Source organism: Pediculus humanus, genomic scaffold, assembly GCF_000006295.1.
Source record: "Pediculus humanus corporis 1103172108287 genomic scaffold, whole genome shotgun sequence".
Taxonomy (NCBI): domain Eukaryota; kingdom Metazoa; phylum Arthropoda; class Insecta; order Psocodea; family Pediculidae; genus Pediculus; species Pediculus humanus.
The window spans coordinates 490,027-514,347 of NW_002987856.1; the positions used below are offsets into that span (position 1 = coordinate 490,027).

At 34.9% G+C, this 24,321-nt stretch overlaps 1 protein-coding gene across 1 annotated transcript; it reads left to right on the plus strand.

The window, feature by feature from the left end:
* Positions 1-13,063: 13,063 nt before the first annotated feature.
* On the plus strand, positions 13,064-16,821 carry Phum_PHUM530130 (uncharacterized protein; the record flags this gene model as incomplete). The annotated part of the gene is made up of 5 exons (XM_002431421.1): positions 13,064-13,162; positions 15,177-15,718; positions 15,801-15,972; positions 16,085-16,543; positions 16,654-16,821. The coding sequence occupies 5 exons, from the start codon at positions 13,064-13,066 to the stop codon at positions 16,819-16,821; spliced, it is 1,440 nt and encodes a 479-aa protein (XP_002431466.1).
* Between the last annotated feature and the right edge of the window lie 7,500 nt (positions 16,822-24,321).

Below are 24,321 nucleotides of genomic sequence, written 5' to 3' on the forward strand. Positions count from 1 at the left end.
TCGAATCCGTTTAAAACAATTGAAAATTAATAATAATAATTATTATGCGATTTATTTTTTTCTCTCTTTTCCTTTCCTTTCCTTTCCGTTCCGTTCCTTTCTAAAATTTATGAGTGATTGATTGAGTGATTGATTGAGTGATTGATTGATTGATTGATTGATTGATTGGCTCGTTCGTTGGTCGTTTGATTGTCTGAAAAGTTTTTCTTTTTTTTCTCTTTTTTTCGATCAATTTTACAGTTAATTTTTTTTTTTTTTTAAAAGGACGATGTTCTTTTCCTTTTCCTTTCCTTTTTTTTCCTTTTCTTTTAAAACAAATGTAAATAGTAATTATAATAATTTCTTTTTTTTTTTTTTTACGTTTTCCTTTTTGGAAAGGTAAACAATCAAAAGGAAAAAAAGGAAAAAAAAAATTTTTTTATTTGCTTTTAAAAGGTCACGGAATTTTTTTTCTTTTTCTTTTTTTTTTTTTATGCTGGATTTGCTGGAATCGATTTGGAGTCTTTTTTTTCCTTTTTTTCCCTCCTTTTTTCCTTTCTTATTAGGTAAAAAAAAAAATAAAGAAAATGGTGGCCATTTTTTTTTCTTCCTTACGGAACGACAGCATTAACAGCATTAAAATTTAAAATCCTCGTTTTTGAAATAAAAATCGTTGGAAAAGGAGGAAGTGGGGGAGAAAGGGAGGGAGAGGGAAAATAGCATTTTTGACGTGGCAGCAGCGGTCGTTTTTTCCTTCAAACAAACAAAAAAAAAAAAAATTTCCATTCGTATTTTCAAAATTAATTTTTTTTTCCCATGCTTTGTTCCAAAGTTAATAAAATTAAACAACCCTCGGTAATTAAACGTGTTTTACGTAAAAAAAGGAAAATAATAATAATAATAATAATTATTATTATTATTATTATTACTTCGGAAAGAAAAAACTTTATTTTTGTGGTTGGTGGCTGGCTAACGATTAAATGTCGTCGTCGTCGTCGTCGTCATCCCTAAAATAAAAAAAAATTAAAAGGAAATGAAAGGAAAAATAAAAAAAAAATTTTCAGCACCGTAGGAAATGACGCCCGGACGTCGGGATGTCGGTGTACTCGCGTACGTGTAAATCCACGTGTACTTAAAATCATCGTGTCTTGCGCCACGTCGTGAGGATGCAAAGTTTTCCTTTTTTTTTTTTTTTTTAACTTTAAAATCATTACCATCATCATCATCATCATCATCATGAAAAAAAAAGGAAAAATATACTTTTCCTCTCTCTCTCTTTCCTTTATTATTTATCATCGTCGTCGTCGTCGTCGTCGTCGTCATCATCTAATGACACGATTTTTTTTTTGTTTTCCTCCCTCTTTTCGTTCTATAGATAATAAATTATAATTTTGTTGTTGTTATTCATAACTTTGTTTTTTTTTTTTTTTTTTTTTTTTAAAACGTGAATGAATGAAAGGAAAAAATTGAAAAGATGGAAAATTAATTGCTGACACGATGGAAAACACGATGAAAAAGAGAAAAAGGAAAAATAATTTAAATTATTCGTTTGTCGTCGTCGTCGTCGACGTTCTCGTCGTCGCTTTCGCTGTCGGTGTCGCCTTAATGCATCATCCATATGATGATGATGATGATTTTGACGAGGTTTTCTCCAGGATTTAATTTCTCCAGCGATGAATATTCATATCTTTTAATGGAAAGGCTTTACGTTGTTATTTCCATGGAATTAATTGAAAATAAATGGCATTAACGTTGGAAATGGTTTTTCTCCTTCTCCCTCCCTCCTCCCTCATCCCCCGTGATGTTAAAATATATATATATATGTATATACATCGTTCGTTTTGTTTGTTTGTTTGTTTGTTTGTTTGTCGTTTTGGGAAAAAAAAAACAGTGAGTGGATTTTTTTTTCCCCATCGCGTACGATTTCAAAAAAAGTTTAAAACATTGAAATTTTTTTTTAAATTAGACGAAGAAAGAGGGGGGACAAACAAACAAACAAACAAACATACAAACGAAACAACCGGAGTAAAGTTTTTGAAATGTTTTAATCTTTACAAAATGTTGAAATCTATATTTTCTAAGCCAATTAATTTTAAAACAAAACAAATTTTAATTTTTGTTAAATAAAAAGATTCGGTTTTCCTTTTTCTCCAGAAAGTAAAAAAAAAAAAAAATGTCTGACAAAGGTATAAAATTCCAGAAAAAACCAAAAAAAAAAAAATCCCGTTCGATTTTGGAGAAGGGGAGGGGGGAAATTAATCCGAACGTGTAAGTAAGAGTAAAAAAAAAAAAAACTCATCGTGTTCGTGTCGTGAATTTTTTTTTTTGGTTTGTTTATTTGTTTGTTTGTTTTTCATTGTTCGAATTGTAGGAAAACGCAGCGAAAACAATACGCAAACAAACACAATCGTCACGCAAGCGTTTTTTTTTTTTTTTTGCGTTTTCCATTTTTTTCTTAAAGGAAATTCGGTTGGATTAATATTAACGATATACGCCAAGGTAGATTGACCATCACACACCGGTTGTTACCGTATAAAATTCTCATAAAGGAAAAACTAACGAAATGGAGAAAAAAAAAAGGAAGGAAAGCAAAGGAAAACTTGAAAAACTTGATGATGATGATAAGAACAAATTGATAAGAAGTTTAGATAACAAAAAAAAAAACGAGTTGAAGATGAAAATCGATAAAAAATATTGTCAGGTTCGATATTTTTTTTTGCGCACGCACACGTTTAAAACTTGATTTCGTATGATTTTTTTTTTTTATGTTTTTTTCGAGGGGGGGCGTTGACGTGATTGGGGAGTGGGGGGCAAAAAGTATAGATGGAAGGAATCGATATCGATTGTTACTACGTCTGTCACCACGTTTCACGACGTACACGTGTGTGTGTGTGTGTGTGTCTGTCTTTTTCCCTCCTGCTTTGTGGTTTTGTTTGTCCTTTTTCCCTCTCCTTCCCCTATTCCCCTTCAATCCCACCTACGAGATGGGGGAGGGGGAAAGAGAGAGAGGAGATATGCGGAAATAATTAAAAAGAGGACAAAAGAAATAAAAGAAAGAAAAATTGAGGAGACACAGAATTAAATTACAAAAAAAAAAAAAAAAATTTATGTAACGGCTTTAATAATAATAATAATGGGTCAAACGGCGGATCTTTCATCTCTCTTTCTCTTTTTTTTTTTTTTTTGCCATTTTCTTTAAATTATCTTTTGACCTAATTTCTCTCTTTCTCTAATTTGAACGGGACGTAAAAAGTGTGAACGTGTTAAGGGGAAAAAACCTTGAACGTCAAAGTTGACAACAATTCGGTCATCCGTTAAATGAATAAATGAGACACGTGGGGGGGGGGGAATGGAGTCCCACATTTAGTTACAAATTATTATTATTATTACGAAATGAAATAATCGTAGCGAACGTGAGAATGAAAAAAGTGAGAGAGAGAGAGAGAGAGTGGGGGGAAAAATATCAGATGTAACGAACAAAGAAAGAAATGTTGGTTGGTTGGTGGTGCTTTTAAAAAAGTAAATTTTTCTCGAAATTTCTTTTCTCTCTCTCTCTCTCTCTTTCTCTCTCTTTTGCTCTCTCATTATCATATTCGTCGGATGTTGAAGAAGAAAAAGAAGAAAAAGAATTGATAAAACTTGATAATAATTTTGAATTTCAAAAGCTTTACTAACCGTAAAACCTTTAAACCTCTTTTTTTTCCTTTTTTTATTCTTGTTTCCGAGATAAGAACTAAAGGAATAAAAAAGAAAGAAAAGAAAAAGCGTGAGATGGGAGAGAGAGATAGAGAGAGTAAGAATGAATAAAAGGAAAAGAAAAAGGAAAGGTAAAGAGAAATGAAAAAAAAAAAGAAAAGGAAATCAGTTTTTTTTTCTCTTTTCCATTCGTTTCAATGAGTTTTTATTAATGAATCCTCTCGCTTCTTCTTATTTTTAAACGGGAAAATTTTCCTTTGTCGATTGTTCGTTAACAAACGTTTCTCTCTCTCTCTCTTTCCTTTTTTTTACCCCCCCTCTCTCTCTCTCACTATCTCTTAATTGCCTCCCCCCTTTTTTTATAAACCCGCAGTTGAATTTACAATTTCATCCATTATTTTTTTTTTTTTTTCGTCTTTTCTTTGTCGTTTTTTTTTGCTTCGATGATGACAATAATAATAATAATAATAATGATAATAATACTCGTTATTTATTCTATTTTTATTTTGAAAAAGAAAAAAAAACCAATATGGCGTCGATTTTTTTGTCGTTGTTGTTGTTGCTGCTGGAAAAGTTTAAAAAACTACATTTAAATTAAAAACGGAAAGGAAATTCACATCCTCCCTCTCCTGCTCCTTTCCCCCTATCCACCTCTCTCTCTCTCTCTCTCTCTCTCTTTCTTTCTTTCTTTCTTTCTTTCTTTCTCTTTCTTTCTTTCTACTCATCCTTCTTCTCCCGATTGCGTTTTATCGTCGTCTCCCGACTTTGTTGTCTCGTCGTTGTCGTCGTCGTCTCCCATCGTCTAATTTCGTTTCCCCTCGTCTTCGTTCGTCTCCTCTCGTTTCTATTCGTTCCCACTTCGACTTCCTTCGTCTCTCGTTAAATTTTTTGTCGTTTCCTGTTTTTTTTTTTTTTTTTTTTTTTTCATATGGCCCCATCTTCTCGTTCTCCCATTTTATTCCGTTCGTTATTTTCCATGCACTTTTCAACACACATTTTCATTTGAAATTTTAATAATTTCGTTCGTTTGAGGTTTTAATCATGGCGAACCGAAATCCATGCGAACGGCGGTGGCGGTGGTATATATATATATATATATATAAAGTTTTAAAATTCCTTTTTTTTTTTTGTTTCATTTCCATTTCCGGAAAATGACGGGGAAAAAGAGGAGAGTAGCGAGTGGGTGGGTGGAACGAACGTTAACCGACGACGGTTTGATGTGGGCGTCGTAAACACTCCTCGTTTTTTTTTTTTTTTTCCATTCTTTTGGTTTTCTTCTGCTTATTATTATTTTTTTTTTTGTTTATTAAAATGATTCACTTTTTGCATTTTGCATATTTACATACGTCATCACGGATTTTCTCGGCCATGTTTTCGCCATTTTGTCTTTTTCCTCGTTTCCACTTCCCACCGTTTGTTTCCTATCTTAAACTCTTTCAAAACTCTCTCAAAAAAAATGGGAAAAAAAAAAACATTTCGGAACGATAAATAATTTGTTGAGAATAAATTAAATTATTTAATTGACGAATGATTGATTGATTGATTGATTGATTGAATGAATGAATAAACGAGCAAACGATCGATCGATCGATCGGGCACCATCCGTTTTTTTTTTTTTTTTTTTTTTTTGAAAGAATTAAAAACGAATTAGTAGTTTTATGTTATTGATAGATGGATCGATCGATTGATCGATTGATCGATCATCTATCATTATCGAAATTTATTTATTTATTTTTTTTTGTATTTATCGTAGGAATAAATTTCGTCACCGATGATTTTATTTAAAATTTGTCAAAAGCGGAAATGATTTTCCTTCTTTTTTTTATTTCCTTTTTGATTTTGGCGGTAATTATTAAGGAAATTTTTCCTTTGTCTTTTTCGGTTATTTTGCTTTTAATAAATTTTTTTTTTTGACGTTAGAAAATGACTAAGAGAGAGAGAGAGAGAGAGAGAGAGAGAGAGAAAGAGAAAAAAAAAAGTTTAGTAGTCGTGAAATGGAAAAAGAACAACCATTAATACTAATTTGACTAATTTTCCTACGCGATTTCTTTTTACGGAGACCGAAAAAAAAATGAAAAAATGGGAAAATGAAAAAATGGAAACAGTGTTTGAAGACAAAGGAAGAAAAAAAATGGCGGGAAAGAAAATGGCGGTGTGAGGAAAAATGTAATAAAAAAAAAAGTTTTTGAATTTTTTTTGTGTCGGTAGCATAATTTGTTTTTTTTTTTTTTTTTAAAGTTTTTGTTGTTTTTTATTTTATCTTTCCACACGCCCCCGCCACCACCGCCGAAACTTCCGCCGACGGTTCGATATCTTATGTTGTTCATGTTAGGTAAAGAATTTTTTCCGTTGAAGGGATGAGATGAAGGAGAAAAAAGAAAAAAAAAATTTCCGACGACGTCGTTTTTGTAAATTCTTTTCCAATTTTTTCGTCTGCTTTTGTACTTTCTCCCTCTCTCTCTCTCTCTCTACCCCTCCCTTCCCCCTCATCACCTCTTTCCCTTCATTTCACCTATCAATGTGACCGCCAAAAAGTTTTTTCTTTTCTTTTTTTTTTATCTTTCTGCTATACATTCTTTTCTTCCTCCTCTTCCTCCTCCCTCATCTTTCTCATTCTCTTACACACTCACACACACCCCACCCCCCGCCCCCTGAAATGCTGACATTCAAAAACTTTTTATATTTGTTCTTCTCTATTTGTCCTTTTTATTTCTCTTTCCACGTGGATTCATTTTTGGCTTTTATTCAAAAACCGTTTGGCGGTCTTATCACACAATTTCGACGACAGAATTCGACACATTTAATTGTCAGATTTATTATTATTATTATTATTATTATCATTATCATCATTATTATTATTATTATTATTATTATTATTATTATTATTATTATTATTATTATTATTATTGAAGCAAACGGAAATTTTGGTTTTTCTCGCACTCAGATAAACACAATCCGATAATCAATAATAATTAAATCGATGATTTAAAATCATTGTTTGTTATCATCATCATCATCATCATTATCATTATCATCATTATCGTCGTCGTCGTCGTCGTCGTCGTCGTCGATTTTGTTAAAATAAAAAAAAATTTAAATTGAAAAAGCAAAAAAAGTTCGACGATTAGACTCGCAACGGATAAAAATTTATTTATTTATTTTGTTTGTTTGTTCCTTTGTTTGTTGTGTATTTATTTTATTTAAGCAATTAGCAAAAGGTGGAAAATTGTGACTGACGACGACGACGACGGGGGACAGGGAGAAGTGGGGAGACGCATGCGTGTAATAAAAAAAAGCCAAAGGACGTTAAAGATAATAATAGACGATGCAAAAATAACGTTTGTTTCGAAAAAGAAGAAAATGAAGAACAAAATTGTCGCAACTTTGTTTAAGAAAAGAAAAAAATTCAGGACCGAATCCAAGATTATTATTATTATTAATTTTTTCGTTTGTCGAGTGAGAGGAGAGGGAGGGGAGGAAAGGAAGGAAGTTACGTTTTCGAATCGTCGTTTTATAACAAAAATAATTTTTTTTTAACAAACGAACTTCATTCGTGGAATTTATGGAATTTTCCAGAAATAAAAAATCGATTATTGAATTCCCTCCTTCTCCTCCTCCTTCTCCTCCCCCTCCTACCACCACTACTCTGATTGAAAAGTTTGTGTAATGAATTTTTCCATCAATTATCTATTATTATTATTGATTTTTCAAAAATTAATTAATTAGATAAAGTGTCGTTGACGACGGCGACGACGGCGATGATCGTGATTCTGGTCAACGCCATTTGGGGTTGACATTTAACAACAAAACGGTCAAGTTGATAATTAACAGATAAAATAATAATAATAATAATAATAATAATAATAATAATGATAATAGAAACTTGCAAAGAGGATTCGTGAGGCGAAATAATTAGAATCAACCATTTAATTGATTTTTATTAACAACGTTTAGACGGTTCTAATAGATTTTTTTTTTTTTTCGAATGTTGGCATCATTGTTTTTTTTTTTTTTTTTGAAAAGATATCGGATTAGAAGGGAATATTATTATTATTATTTTTTCCTCCCGTTCTGGAGTCGGTAAAATGATGATGATGATGATGATGATGATGAATGATGATGACGAATGATGATGACGTTTTTCCACCTCCCGAAAAATGGGGCGGCGTTTGTCGTATGTAAAAATAAATCAATTTTATGTGTGACAGGAGGTTTTATCTTTAGTAAAAGATGACGTACGGATTCGATAGATCGATAGATCGATCGAGGGATCGATAATGGCGGCGGTAACGGTTCGGGGATGATGACAAAACAATTCCGAAATCGGTAGTAGAAACAACCGGTATGTTGTACGAAGGTCAAATTAAAAAAAAAATCTCGACTAACTGACCCCGGATCACTTTGGATTTTTTACGAATCCGACGCCATTTTGACCATGGGCGGAGAAAGAAAGAAAGAAAGAGAAAGAGCGAGAGAAAGAAAGAGAAAGAGCGAGAGAGAGAAAGAGAAAGAGAGAAAATATCTTTACCGGTCACGTTTTTTTCTTTTTTTTTTCTCTCATAAATTTCGGGACATTTTTTTTTTTTTTTTTTTTTTTTTTACGACCTTTGGTTTTATTCGTAACAGGTTATTGTCGTATTTGTTATTATTATTATTATTATTCTAAAGCGGTTTGTACGTACGAGTGCGATAGGATTTGTTTGTTTGTTTGTATTGTTTGGCAATCGACCCGTTAATTTAATGACATTGGATGCCAAACGTGTATTTTTAGAATTTTTTTTTTATTTTCTTTTCTCTCTTGCAAAGGGGGGAGGTAGACACGTGATTTCGTGTTTCGATCTCATTTTCTCTCTCTCACTTTTTTTCTCTTTCTTTTTCTCTCTCTCTCTCTCTCTCTCTCTCTCTCTCTCTCTCTCACTTCTCGTGTCCGGTCATCGCGGCAACCCTGTCGTATTTTAAATTTTTTTTTTTTTTTTTTTAGGGGAGGGGGAAATTGGTAACGCTGATTAAAACGTGTGCGTGTACGATTCAATTAAATTAAATACAATAATAATAATAATAATAATAATAATAATAATAAGCCAACGGCCATAGCGTGCTGGTCACACCGGTTCCCGTACGATCACCGAAGTTAAGCAGCATCGGGCGTGGTGCAAACTTGGATGGGTGACCGTCTGAGAACGCCACGTGCTGTTGGCTTAAAAGAGCAAAAAAAAAAAATGAGAACAAGACAAAGTAAGAACCAAAAAACAAATCTTGTTCTACTGTCGACCTGAGGCAGCTCGACGAGAACGTGAATTTCACTGCTTCTGACCCTGGCCACTCCAAAGATGTTAGTCACTGGAGCCCAGTTCAGGAGACAAATCGTTCCCATCGAAAAAGACGGACTCAGGAAGACCTTCAAGAATTGATGTGGTGCTATCTTATAATAAGTGGCACCACCGAAATTCGAGTATTTGTCCCTAAGGATTCGGGTAGAAACCTCGGATAAATACTTAAAAACTCCGACAAGTAGCCTTGTCGTGTTTAATGGTGGATAATAATAATAATAATAATAATAATAATCTTCGATTAAATTTTTTTTGAAATTAATTTTATTAATAAAAATATAGCTTTTGGAGAAAAAAATTAAAAAAAAAAAAAATCACTGGAGAAAGAAAAAGAGGAAAAAGAGAGTGGAAAATGAAAAAAAAAGAGAGAGAGAGAGAGAGAGAGAGAGAGGAAGGGGGGGTAAGAGAAAGATATAGAATTTTTAATTTTAATTTTTTTTTTTTTGGAGTGAGAAATAAAGATTGGAAAATTTGATCCTGGAAATCGGTTATTGTTTAACGTCACGTGATCATTTTTTTTTACAGATTTTATTTTTAGCTTCCTTATTCCAGTACAAAAAGAAAAAAAAATGGTTCAGGTATCGAAATTGAAAGGGAAAGAAATATTAATAATAATAATAGTAGTAATAATCCACCGACCGTTTTCAAAATTTGTTTCTTTCCTTTCTCTCTCTCTTTCTCTCTTTCTTTTTCTGCAATTTTTCTCTCTCTTTCTCTCTTTCTTTTTCTGCAATTTTTCTCTCTCTTTCTCTCTTTCTTTTTCTGCAATTTTTCTCTCTCTTTCTCTCTTTCTTTTTCTGCAATTTTTCTCTCTCTTTCTCTCTTTCTTTTTCTGCAATTTTTCTCTCTCTTTCTTTCTTTCTCTGAATTACTTATTATTTATATCAATCAAGTGAGAAGACGTAAAAAATTTTTTTTTTTTTTTTTTTTTTTTATAGAAAATTCAAAATGGCGAGTAAAATAAGGTTTTTGCATTTTCTCGAAGGATTCGAGTTGTTTTCTCTCTCTCTCTCTCTCTCTTTCTTTCTCCTGACTTTTTATATCTGTCCATTTTGCGATTCGGAAATCATTGTTGGTGTTGTAAAGATTGATGATAAATAGAAGAAAATATCAGGAAGAAGAGGATAAAGTAGAAGGAAGGAAGGCGAAGGGAAAGGGAAAAATGGATGGGGGGAAGGGTGGGAAAAAAAAAAGATGGCAGAAAAGGTTGTTGCTAGGAAAAAAGGAAAGGAAAAAATTTTAATTTGTCGTTAGGAACGGAAAAGCGGAAATGACGTAACGAAATATTTGATATTCTTTATAAAAATTATTATTATTAATAAATTTTTTTTTTTTCTCGACATTTTTTTCTTATTGATTTTGTGATATGGTGATGATGATGATGATGATGATGATGATGTTGGTGAAGCGTAAAAAATAATAATAATAATGATAATAATTTTAAAAAGAAAATTGAAATTAATTGAAAATTTTTAATTTAAATTTTAAGAAAATAATAATAATAATTTTGCGACAAATTTTTAATTCGTTTTTTTTAAAGAGGAAAAATACGATGGAAAAGCTTGATGCGATAATAATAATAATAGTAATAATAATAATGGTAATAATAATAATAAAATGATTCCAGCCGTGCCTTTCTCCGTGTCAGGAAAATTTTTTTTTTCCTTTCTTTTCTTTCTTTCAAATTAAAAACAATGGCAGACAAATTTGTTGTTTATTTGTTTGTTTGTTTGTTTGTTTATTTATTTATTTATTTATTTATATATATATATATATATATATATTTAACATAATAATTCTTAATAATTTTTTTTTTATTTTATTTCAAAAATTCATTTCATGCACGAATGTACGTATGTAAAAGGGGGAAAAATAAAAGAAAAGGGCGGGAAAATCAATTTTCGATTATCGATTTTTTTTTTTTTTTTTTTTAAGAAAATGATTTTTATCGTTTTTGGAAAATTTTTTTTTTCTTTTTATTTTTTTTTCTTTTCCCCGAGTTACAATAGTTTGGCAAAAGATTTAACACGTTTTTAAACTTTTTGATTTTTTTTTTATTTCTTACCTTTTTTTTTATTTTACGATTTCTCCCTCTCCCCCCTTTTCTCGCCCCACGTTCTCATTCCTTTTGCCACTTTTTTTTCAATTCGCCACCCTTCCCCCTTCCCCGTTTCTTCTCTTTCTCTCTCATTCGTTTTTCTCTGTTTCCGTTTTATCCATCCGAATAAAATAAAATAAAATAAAAAAAAGTTGGAATTAAACGTTTCGCATTTTGTTCCAGTTTCTCTCTCTCTCTGTCTCTCTCTCTCTCTGTCTCTCTCGTTCTCTTTTTCTCTTTCTATCTTGACTGGAAAACTGATAAAAATTTTTTTTTTTTTTTTTGGCTTTTGTCCACTCTTCGAATTTTTCATTTTTTTTTTTTTTTTTGTGCAACGTTTTGAAATTTAAAAAATTTTTTTATTTAACATTTTAATGTTGGCAATAATAATCTCTCTCTCTCTCTCTCTCTCTCTCTCCTTTTCTTTCTTTCATTTTCATTTATTATTTTTATTATTATTATTATTTTTTTTTTGTCTGAATGATAAATACATATTTTTCTTCCGTTGTAATCATTTATTGCCGCAAAAAAGAGAAAGAAGAAAGAAAAAGAAAGAAAGAAAGAAAGAGAGAGAGAGAGAGAAAGCATTAAAAAAAAAAGAAATGTCTTTTTAAGCAAATCGTGCCAACATGGCAGCGTTTTTCCAGTAATTTATGAAAAAAAAATTTTTTTTCTTTTTTCTCTCTCTCTCTCTTTTTTTTTTAAACGAAAAAAAAAACGTTTGTCGTCATTATTATTATTATTATTATCATTAACAAGAACTTATTAAACATCATCCCTTATTTTTAAAAAGAGAGAAAGAGAGAGAGAGAGAGAAAGGGGGAAAGAGAATAATTTTCGTTCGAATGATTTTTGAATATGATTTACTGGAAACGATTTTTCTTTTTCACGATTCATGTTTTTCCAGACGAAATGAGGGTAGGGGAGGGATGAAGAGGGGAAAAGAAAAACGACGGGTAGGGAAATATGTACGTACATATATTTAAAAGCAGACGATAATAAATTTTTTTTTTTTTTACGTCCGGAACAACAAAAAAAAAAAAGAAAATTTTTTTTTTTTTTGGAATCGATGTTGAAGGAAAATCCTTAAAAAAGAGGAGGAGGAGGAGGAGGGGTGGAACATAAAGATTTGAATAAGTTGCCAGGGGTAACAAAAGGATCAGAAATCTTTTTCCCGTCTCACTCTCTCTCTCATTTTTTTTTTATTTCCTCTCTTCTCCAGACATCCTCCTCTCACAATCATCATCATCATCATCATCTATTTCTTCTTTTTCTTCTTCTCACTTTTTTTTTAATGTAGCTTCGGCAAACTTTTATCGCATTTCTTATTTTTTTTCCCTTTTATTCTATTCATGTTTGAACCGTCATTTTTTTTATAATACATTTCTATAGGTTTCCTTTTTTGGGGGGGAGGTAGAGGAGAGGGATCTTTAGTATTTCTTGCAATGCAAGAGCCTCATACTTGCACGCACACACACCCGAAAAGGAAAGGAAAAAAGAAAACATTTTTCATATTTCATTTTTATTGTTAAATGTTAAACGTTTATCTCTCTCTCACACACACACACACTCACATACTATCTCTCTCTCTCACTCTCTTTCTCTCTTTTTTATTCTTTATTGTATTGAAAATCGAATCGAAATTGTAGAAATTTTATTCCAGGATTTAAAAGTGCTTATAGACTTTTAAGTATTATTATTATTATTATTATTATTATTATTATTATTATTATTATTATTATTATTATTATTATTATTATTATTGTCATCGTCATTATCATTATCGTTATCGTTGTCATAAATATTCTTTTCGACGATTTTACCGTAAACGTTTTTACCCTTTTTCATATATTTATTTTCACTCTCTCTCTCTCTCTCTTTCTCTCTCCCTTTTTTTTCTTTGCTTGTGCAACAACAACAACGAGAAAATTGGATAGCGTACATGCATAATTTGTAGGTGATGCATTGCATGACAAAAGTGAAAAGGCGAAGTAATATTGACAAACAAGGCGGTGGCGGTAGCAATGGCGGTGACGACGACGACGGGAATAGGTTTCAGGTTTATTAAATAAAATAACAAAAGAAAAGGTTATTTCGTATGATTGGCACGTACTCGGACTCCGTGTTGTTCGGTTGTTTGTTTGTTTGTATGCTTGTTCTTTCGTTTGTCCTTGATGATTTTATTTCTTTCTTCCTTTCAACTATTGCTAAATATCAACAACAATCGAGGCTTTTTTCTTTTTTCTTTTTCTTCTTTCTTTTTATGGTTTTTCGAGTTTGGATATTGAATGGAAAAAAACGAGCGTGGGGGGAGATTGAGGGGGGAGGGGGGTGGTAGAGAAAAGGATTTTTAACGGGTGTGTTTGGTTGTTGTGCCCGTTCGTTCACATATCTGTAAACTCTTCGAAGTTTTTCTTAAATATATTTTATTAAAAAAAAACGACGCAGTTGGAAAAAAAAAGAATGTTTGGCGTTTTTTATAAACACGGCAGAAAAAGGGCGAGAACTTCCTTGGATTGTTTGTTTGGCGTTACACAAAATAATAATAATAATAATGATAATAATGACGACATTGTAAATTTTATAATAATCGTTTGTTTGTTCAAAAACGCAACAAACAACGCAGCAGCACGAAAAAAAAAAAATTTTTCGATTTTAATGTCAGGGAAACGTTTGTAAAATTTCTAGAAAAATCGGATGCGAACGGGCGGAAGAAGTGAAGGAGGAGACGGGGGGGGGTTTAATGGCGGTGGACTCTCGATAGTTGAAATAAATATGTAAAATGTTGGAATAGAAAAAAATTGAACAGTTGTATTCCACAGAATAAAAAATACCGCCTGGCGGCGGTACTAAACCAAATGTTTTCCTTGTTTTGTTTTCCCACGTGTAAATCTATTGATATGAACGTTTTTCCATATCAGAGAAAACACGCAAATTGATTGAATGTGCGTGCGTGAGTGAGTGCGATTAAAACGTTTTTTAATAATAATTGTATCAAGTTGTTGTAATGAGATGATGATGATGGTGGCGGCGTGGCGGTGAAGCGGCGGTACAGGCTCGGAAAAGAAGAATTTACCCGTCATGGTTAGATTTGTAATTAAGCCCAAGTTTTTTTTTTTTTTTTTTTTTTTTATAAATCGTAATTAAAGTCGGATATGGCGTTCACTCGAACGCCTTAAGGCTCTCGCACGCGGGATAAGAAAAAAAAAAAAAAAAAAGTAATTAATTGGTGTTTTTTCTTGCGTAAAATAATAATAAGACAAGGAAGAAACGTTTCGAAGGAAGAGGGAGGGATGGAGGGTAAAAGAGGATAAGGGCGTTAAAGTGTCACGTATAAGATCAAAAAGGGATTTGTGAGATTATTAAAAAAAAAAAAAAAAAAAAAAAAAAAAAAAAAAAAAAAAAAAAAAAAAAAAAGAAAAAAGGAGACAGGGAAGAGCAGGGTCCCAAGCTTCGGATTTAAAATTACAGGGGAATTTTTTCCCTCTCTCCCACTCTCCCCCTCTTTCTCAAAATTGGGGGCGTCCCCCCCCCGAAATTTTTTTTTTTTTCTTTTTCCCTTTTTCAACGGCCTCCGGCTTTTAATTTTAAATTAAAAGGGAATTTTTCCCAGCAGGATCCAGCATCGGATTTAAATTACAAGGGAATTTTTTCCCTCTCTCTCACTCTCTCTCTCTTTCTCTTTCTCTAAATTTGCGGCGTCTCGACGCCGTAATTTTTTTTTTTTCTTTTTCCCTTTTTCAACCGTCTTCTGCTTTTTATTTTTTATTTTATTTTTCTTTTTTCCTTTCTCTGTCTCTCTCTCTCTCTCTCTCTTTTATTCAGTCGTCTCGACTCTTTTTTTTTTTTTTATCTTTTTCCTTCCTTTCGACGTTCTTTCAGACAAACGGAGACTTTTGGTTGCCATGACTATCGTATCTCACTACCACTCATCCTTATTAAAGTGTATATAATTGTGCGTGCGTGGGTGCTTGTGTGTGTGTGTGTGTGTCTGTTTTTTTATTCTGATTTTTCCATTTTCTTTTTTTTACTCTCCTAATTATATTTCTTTTTTTTTTTTTTTTTTGTTACAGAATCAGTCGGAATGTCAGGGAAAGAATACGAATCAAGGTTCGATCGGTGGTCAATCGAATCGAGATTCGAAGCCGGAGGTCACGGCGAAAAAACCAAAAGTCGAGGAAACATCTCCTCCTCCCCCACCACCGCCGGTACCGGTGTCGGTACCGCCACCGCCACCTCCCTCGACTCCAATCGAAACAAAGCCCAACGAGGATTCAACACGATCTCACAACGGGGAAAAAACGGATGATGTCGTTACCCCGAGACTGAAGGCGCTGGACGTCAAAGAATCATCTATTCGTAGAATTAATGAAGAAGCTCTTCGCTCAATAGGGATCAAGTCTCTTGATGATGGTGCGTTACGAAGTTTGGGAATAAAGGGATTCGACGAGGGAGAGCTTAAAAACGTCGAAGATTCCTACGGGACTTATCTGCAGTATGCAGCCGCAGCAGAGCCTTACATATATTGGTACGATGCGTGGCGAACGTCAGCATTTCGTCCGTGGCCATCTTTATCTATAAAAGATTCCAAGTCTCAAACAATACTTAGAGATAGGTGAGTACCTTCCCTAACCGTTTCTGAACGGTAATGTGAAATTATTATTATTATTATTACTATACCCTCATTTTTTTTTCAGTATCCCTCAGTCAGTGCCTGCCTACCTAAGCCAAGGTCCTCCCGTTCTCTTGCATCCCGAAAGGGTGATTCCTTTGTCCGAATCGGAAAGATTCGAAAGGAGTTTTCAACCTAACGTAGCTTTAGCTCCTGCACTTCATCATAGGCCAAAAATTGAATGTTCAGAAAAACAGGTGAGTTTTTTTTTTTGTACTTTGAAATGTTTGTCCGAACGTGGAGCATGATGAAACGTCAAAAGAAACGAGCTATTATTATTATTATTATTATTGTTTTTATTCCCATCAGGTCAAGTGCGAACCTGAATCTATAGAAGATAGCAAAAAAGCCGAATTATTATGTCCGCCTCCTCCTGCGACAACCGAAAGGAAAGCCGTTTTAACCGTTGTCGCATCGTCACGGTACAATTCAGAAATTGAATTATCAACGGATACGGATGACAGTTCGTCGGAAGCAACGGGAGAACACGGATCGATTCCCAGAGGGGAAAGAGTCGTGGAACAAGTCGCCGAGGTTTTGGATGCTCTCAGCGATGCAAAAGAAGCCACACGTGCAAGAGTAGTTGCCCTAGTCCAACAGTTGGCATCGAGGTTAAATTTAGAAGAAGCCAACGTACGAAGGTTAGAAGAAGAAAATTCAGAATTGAGGCACGTTCAACGGGAACAAGAAGATTTGTTAGCGAGTAAAGATAGGAGGATAGCTCAACTTCAACAAAGGCTTCAAGAAGCGGATTCATCGTCGAACAAGGTCAGGAGAGGGGGAAGGGGAAAAGAAAAACTTGACGACGTCAATTCGTCGCAACCAAAATTTTTTAAAATTAATTTGTTTGTTTGTTTGTTTGTTTGTTTTTTGATCAGAGCGTGCAACCGTTTCAAGACAAAGTTATAGCCATGGAAAAAGAAATAAGGACATCACACTCGGATATGAACGGATCGTCGGAACACGGTGCGACGGGTGGTAGGAGTCCAATATCCGTCATCACATCATCTCCGAACGTTGTAATAAAAACGGAACCGACGGAGTGACAGACGAGTCAGGGCGTCTTGGACGTCTTCAGGTATTTAGGACTACTAGTCAAACCATTTACCGACTCTTAACTTCTTTGTCTGACTTCACACGTCCTAACGAGATACCATTTTACTTTCAGAAACACTTGCATACTTCGTTGTTCGCGGATTCGATGAATCGAACGTCTCTCTCTTTAATTCGTATAAAATGATTGATCACTACCACAGACCACCACCAAAACCAGGATGATGAGATGCGGAGGGTCTCGTGCGTGTGCTCATTTTTGTGCTATTCTCTCTATTTCTCTCTTTCACTTTGTTTCTCAAGTTAAAAAAAAGGAAAAAATTATTAAAACAAACGTTCTCCCCCCCCCCCTAATGTCGCACGTTTTTGACAACATGACAAAGCTCAAAAATTTACCCACGCCCTCCCCCTCTCTTTCTCTGTCTCCGTTTAAATGAATGAGAAGGAGGTTGGGAAGTGTGGAGGGGAAAGAGAGAGAAAATGTTTTTTTTCTTAATTTTCTCCTCATCCTAATTTTCTCTTATTAACGCCACCGCAGTTTTCACCGCCTTCTCCCTCTTCCTACCCTCCCCTCCCCTCCCCTCACCCATTCTCATCTCTCTCTCTCTCTCGTCTTGGGAAATATTTGTTGTTTTTTTATGGGGAGGAAGGGGACGGAGGGTGAGATATACGGAACGGGAGAAGCACGTACGTATGTGTGTGGGTTTGGAGACGACGGAAGAGGGGAAAAATTTTCCTTCCTCTCTCTCTCCCTCTTTTCTCCTTCCTCCCCACTACGTCATCGTTTTGACCTTGAAAAAGTGATAAATTGTAATAAAAAATTTTTTCTTTTCTTTTTTTTTTTTTTTAAATTTTGTAAAATTGTTTTACTTTTATTTTTTTAATTATTTAAAAATGAAATGAAATGAAAAATTATTATTATTATTAAGATAATGTTGTTGTTTGATTTATTATTATTATTATCATCACCAATAATAATAATATTATTATTAATTATTATTGATTGTAATTAATAATTTATTGGAAACAAAGGAAAATTTTACAAAAAAAAAATGTTTTTTTTCTGTTTATTTTTATTTTATTTTATTTCATGTAATAATAATAATAATAATGAAATTTTAATTACGTACGTGAAACAAACAAATAAATAAATAATAATAATAAAACAAACATTCGAATACAATGAAAATAATAATGCCAAACGAATAAAAATATAAACAAACAAAACAATAATAATAATAATTATTATTATTTTTACTATTATTATTATTATTATTATTATTATTATTATTATTTAACGAAATGATTGATTATGTAATCGATTAATCAATTTGACGGAAATGATTAAAAAAAAAAAATTTTGTTTTTTTAAACGCGACACGAAGGCCTAACTAAAATTTATTTAATAAATTAAAAAATAAATAAATAAATAAATAAATAATAATAATAATAATAATAATAATAATCGACTGGAAATTTAAATTAATAATTTAATAAATAAATGAATGAATGAATGATTTGATTAATTAAACAAATAATCATTATTATTATTATCAAAAAAAAAAAAAATTTGATATTTGACCCACCAAATTAATATAATAATAAATAATAAATAATAATAATAATAATGTTAAAATTTTTATGGATCTCTCGAGATGAACACGTTATAGAAGAGGGGGAGGTGGGTGCGCGTGCGCGTGCGTGGGGTGCGTAAAATGGAGGAAAATTGGGGGGGGGGGTTAAGTTTTTTTTCCAGGACAAAACAAAAAATTTTATTTTTGACGATAAAGATGAATGATGTGGGAAGATGAGACAGGGGGAGGGGGAGGAAAGGGAAAAAGGTTACGGAAAAAAATTCCAGGAAATGTCTCCAGATTGATACGATTTCCAAATCGCAGATCAGTGTTCCCAACTTTCTCGTATTTTTTTTTTGTTTTTTTTGGAAACGTTGATACTTAAAACACCGACACAGTTATGGGACCAATTCCAGACTTTTCCAAAAAAAAAAAAAATTTCGTTTTGGAAAATCTGTTTCGACTGATAATCATTTTCACGATATGTCGACCAAACAACAAACAAACAATCGGGAAATTTTTAGGTTTGTTGTGTTAAAAAAAAAAAATCTCTCAACACGAATTTTATACCTCCGAGTTCTCACGCACGCTTACACGCACGCACATACCACGTGGGGAGCGATGATAAAAAAAAAATTGTTATCAGATCGTATAACGTTTGTAATAAGTGACAACAACAACAACAACAACGACGACAACCTTATCATATTATCTCCAGCCTCGTTTTATTATTCTCTGTCCATTTTATCATTTTTTTTTTCTTAACAATCTCACCTTTGAATTCTTTACCGTCTTTTTTTTCTTTTCGTAATCTCCTCACTCTCTCTCTCTCTCTCTCTCTCTCTCTCTCTGTCTCTCTCTGACACAATCGCGTTACATTTTTTTTTTTTTTGGAAGTCTGGAGAGAGATTTTAAACTACAGTACGAGAGCCATCATCACCGCCATCACGAAAAATTCCTTCGTCGTCACCGCCACCGCCGCCGCAATCGTCATCATCGTCATCGTTATTATTATTATTATTATTTTTAATGTAAAAAAAGAAAAGTTTTCAATTATAAATAAAAAAAAAAAAACTTGTTTTTATTTTAATTTATTCAATTTTTTGTCTCTTTTTAATAATATGAAAAAAAAAAAAAAGAAGAAAAAAAAATTAATTTAACGGTTTTTGTTATTGTACATAAATTTAAAGGAAATGAAAAATAAATAAATAAATGAACGACTTTAAATAAATAAATAAGTAAATTATTATTATTTTTTTTCCAACATTTTACCTACAAACCGAGTTTTTAACCATCCCCCCCCACCACCGCCTTCATCATCCTCATCACCACCATCACCATCATCATCCTCATTACCACCACCACCACTACCACCGCCTTCATCATCCTCATCACCACCGCCATCATCGCCGTCATCCTTCCCACCACCACCATCATCGCCGTCATCCTTCCCACCACCGCCATCATCATCCTCATCACCACCACCACCATCGCCGTCATCATTCCCACCATCACCGCAACGATTACAACGATGATAATAATAATTTTTTTTTTTTTTTTTTATTAACCCAGGCATTTCGCAATCTCCTGTAATCCAGCTACTTGGAGGCCGGGTGCAGCGGATGACTCTGATCGTGTAATTCGGATCCTACTTGTTGCGCATTATTTTAAAACGGTCGACGGGACACCCTGACCAAGTGTTTCCGCCGGCCGACAGGGTATTTAGGGACTTGTTCCCGATGCGCGGCGGTTGAAAGCCGTTTTCCCCGATCGCAGACGAAGAGTCAGACCTGTACCTTACCAATCTTCCGGGAGAAAAAGAGTGTGGGGCTCGGCACTTTTCTTTCATCATCCTGCCCGGGAAAACGGGAATGCGAGTGGAAGGACGGCGTGGAGATCTTCTTGCGTGGGATGAACGGGACACTCTTCTCGCGGGGAATCGACTCGTGTCCGGAAACTCGTCATTCTCGGGGGGTGGTTCGCATACTTGAGGTGCGTGCGATTCATTCCAACGGCAGAAAGAAGATGCGAACAAAGATGAAGATCGGGATGACGACGGATCCGACGATGACGACGACGTCGGAGTCCGCACCGGTTGGATTCTCGCGGACGGCGGCAGGGGCGAAACGCGGACGGACTGCGGGGACTGTTTCGTCGTCCCGGCAACCTCGGAACTTCTCACCGCCTTTGGAAGCTCACTTCATCTCTGCGGGGAGGCGGAAACGACGTGGCAGGTCGGTACCGTCTCCCGAGGCACGAGGGAGGAAAGGATTTGTCCCGGTACTTCGAGTCGGGCTCCGGATCTCTTTCTCAATTACGTCGGGGGAGATTCGTCCCGGCTTCGATGCGATGGCGTTCTTCGCGGCGGTTGGAGTCTGCCAAACTTCGGTCGTCGCGGGGTCGTCGGGGAGGGAACGGGGAATAACGTTATCTCATTTCAGGTGCGGATCTTCGGGATCTTCCAAATGAACGGCGGCGGGAAGACGAAACAGAAGGAGTCGGCGATTCGGGCGGGAGTCGCGCCCCGTTCGGTTCGTCCGGGTCCGGAAGTTCGATTTTCCCGCGTGGAGAGGCGGAAACGGCGTGGCAGGTCGGAGTCGTCTCCCGGGGCACGAGGGAGGAAAGGATTTGTCCCGGTACTCCGAGTCGGGCTCCGGATCTCTTTCTCGATTACGTCGAGGGGAGATTTGTTCCGGCTTCGGTGCGTTGGCGTACTTCGCGGCGATTGGAGTCTGCCAAACTTCGGTCGTCGCGGGGTCGTCGAGGGGGAGGAACGGGGATTAATGTTTCCGATTTTCAGGTTCATGTCTTCGATCTTTCTCCCGGAGCGAGCATCGGCAGGGGCGCGAAGGTGAAGGAAACGCGCGGGCCGGCCGGGAGTAGCGAACCCGTTCGGGTCGTTCGGTTCCGGAAGCTTGCGTCTCCTGCGGCGGAGGCGGGAGAGACGTGGCAGGTCGCGAACGTCTCCGCAAATGTGAAGGTGAAGACGCCCGGCGGTGGCGGGCGCGAACCCGTCGTCGTCGGGCGAACACACACACTTCTTTTCTTTTTTCTCGAGAGTCGGCGACCCCGGTCGATTCCTTTTCTGTCCCCCTTTCTATTCTTCACACCGTTAGGGAGGATGCGATCAAATAACTCTTCACTTTAATCTTTTTACTCTTTTCAGGTGGCGTGGTAAGTCTCAATCCCCAGCCCCGATCGCATCCTCAGGAAACAGGCGCGTTTCCCGTCCAATTCCCCACGGCGAGGAACCGGAGGACACTCCTGAAAGGGGGTGCCGAACGTCCCGGGAGATGCGTTCTCGTCTTCGAGGTGGAGACGGAACGGAGATTTGGGCGGATCTCCCTAAAAGCGATCATGTGGAACGGCTAACATTCTGACCTACCGGAGAGGGGAGACTGAAATGTAGGTTAAACTCCCACGAGCGTCTCCCCCCCCTTTCCATACAGGTCACGCTGTATATAGCGACATGCCCAGGAGTTTTAGTGGGTAGGGGTCCCCGTTTAGGCTTTCTTTTGGTTTCAAACCGATCCCCACACTCCCTCTGTAGCAGGAGGGGTTGTGGGTAACTCTTGCATTTCTCCTGGGTCATCAAAAAAAAAAAAAAAAAAAAAAAGGCATTTCGCAATAACCTCCCCGCTTGGTAGCAGGAAGAGTGTGGGAATCAGCCGAAGCCACTACCCAACTTAAACTCCTGTATGTGCTTCATTGCGCTTTTTCCCCGGGAAGGAGGGGCAGTCGTAGGAGTATGACCCGCATTCCAGCCTCAGCTCGCGAGGGGGGGAGCGGATCCCTCACCGGCGTTGCAGAGATACATTAATACAATAACCATATCAACCGGCCGTTTTATTCAAGCGAACGCGTTTTGTACGACATTCTTGGGGGTAGAAACGTTCAATGTGTCAAACCTCATTCGTCAGACATAAGACCGATAAGGTTTTCACCGAGCGCTTATTACCTATTGACCGGAAGATACGATAACAAACTCGTCTTGACGGATTTACAAGGTTTTCATTATTATTATTATTATTAACGTCGTGACAATAATGATGAATGATGACGTTATTAATCGGTTTGTTTTTTGTTTCCAGGGGATTTGACGTTGCCGCTTCCACCAGTGTCGTCGCCGCTCATCACCAAGACAAAGTTATTTCCGGAAGATGGCATCCGACAGAATTTTCATTTTTGAGCACGAGCGCCGACAGGACGTGCACTCTGTGGGCTTTACCCTCACCATTTGAAACCACCGTAAAACACCGAGCGTTAGGATTTCGCGAATATGAAATAATGTTTTCTCTCTCTCTCTCTCTCTCTCTCTCTCTCTCTCTCTCCTCACGTGAGCTCTCTTAAATTTGTAAATATTATTATTATCATCATTCTCGGGCTGTTGTACTCACCGTCATAGTATTTCCAGAACTTGAAAGTAAGTTTAAAAAGAAAAGAGCATCGTAATATCATAATCACCATTTCAGTCAGAAATTTCTAGAATTAATTTTCTTATTATCGGAAAAGTGTCATCGCCACTTACCGAACGAACGCTTTTAGTGCTTTTCGGCAGTAAAATATAAATGAGAGGCGAAGAATTGGGGGAAATCGTTAGCTAGAGCATGAAAAAGAGAAAAAGGTCGGCAAAAAACGTGAACGTGTCCGTATTTATATACATAAATATATAAATTTTTTCGTTAGGTTGTCACAGATCGAACGCCAGAACGCATCGAACATCGTCTTGCTGCAACGTTGTCGTCTGCTGGAAATGATGTTGATGTTACTCTTGTTAAAAATAATGATGAAAATGAAATTACAAGAGGAAATAATAAAAAGGAAATTAATCGAAAAGGTGAATTTTTTTTGTAATTTAATTTTTTAATATCTTCTGCTTTTTTTTTTTTAATTTTATTATAATTATTATTATTTATTAATTTATTATATTTTTAAATATTTTACATTTATAGAATTGCTGTCACGTTTAATGAAAAAAGCTATTGAAAAATCAACCTTCAATTTCAAAAGATAATGAAGAAAATAAAATTCAAAATGGTGAAGAAAAAAAAATTTCGAACGATGATGATGATAATAATAAAAATAAAAAAAAAATCATTTTTATGTGTAACGAAATCGGAAAATTTAATTAATAATAGTAAAAAATCCGAGTCGAGAGTTTAAGCAATATATATATATATATATATATATATATATTGCTTTTATATTACGTCCACGAATAAATATTTTTACATAATAATAATAATAATAAATAAATAAATAAAAATTAAATAAAATTTATTTATTATCCTTATTATTATTTTTTTTTTTTATTTTAAATTCGTTTCTCCATCCTTGGTCATATTAAATATATACATGTACAAAATTTTGCTTTAAAATATAGTTATTTCATAATTTAAATTTTTTTCCTATTAATACATAAGTTAAACATGAAAAATATGTGATTTTTTTTTCTGACCAATCACGAGTAAGAATGGCGAGCGCCATAATTTTCTCATTATGTATACAAAGCACGCCATTGGTTAAAAATTGTATTGAAAATTGCATATACTCTAAATGCAAGGCGTTGAAGCGAAACGAAACTATCGAAAAATTGAGACCTCCTGAATATTATGTTTTACTGATACTCGGAACCAATTTTTCACTCATTTTTCTTGATTTTTTTTCGTTTGCCTTACTTTTTTGAGTTATGCAATTTGTCGTGTTCTCGCGTATTGCAAATTGCATAACCAAAATTTTTAAGGATTTTTGAATTTTTTCGATTTTTTCCGTCCGCCTTACTTTTTTGAGTTATGCAATTTGTCGGGTTTCGCGTATTGCCAGTTGCATAACCCAAATTTTTTTTTAAAGAAAATCATACCTCCTTGACATTATGTTTTACTGATACTCGGAACCAATTTTTCACTGATTTTTTCCGAT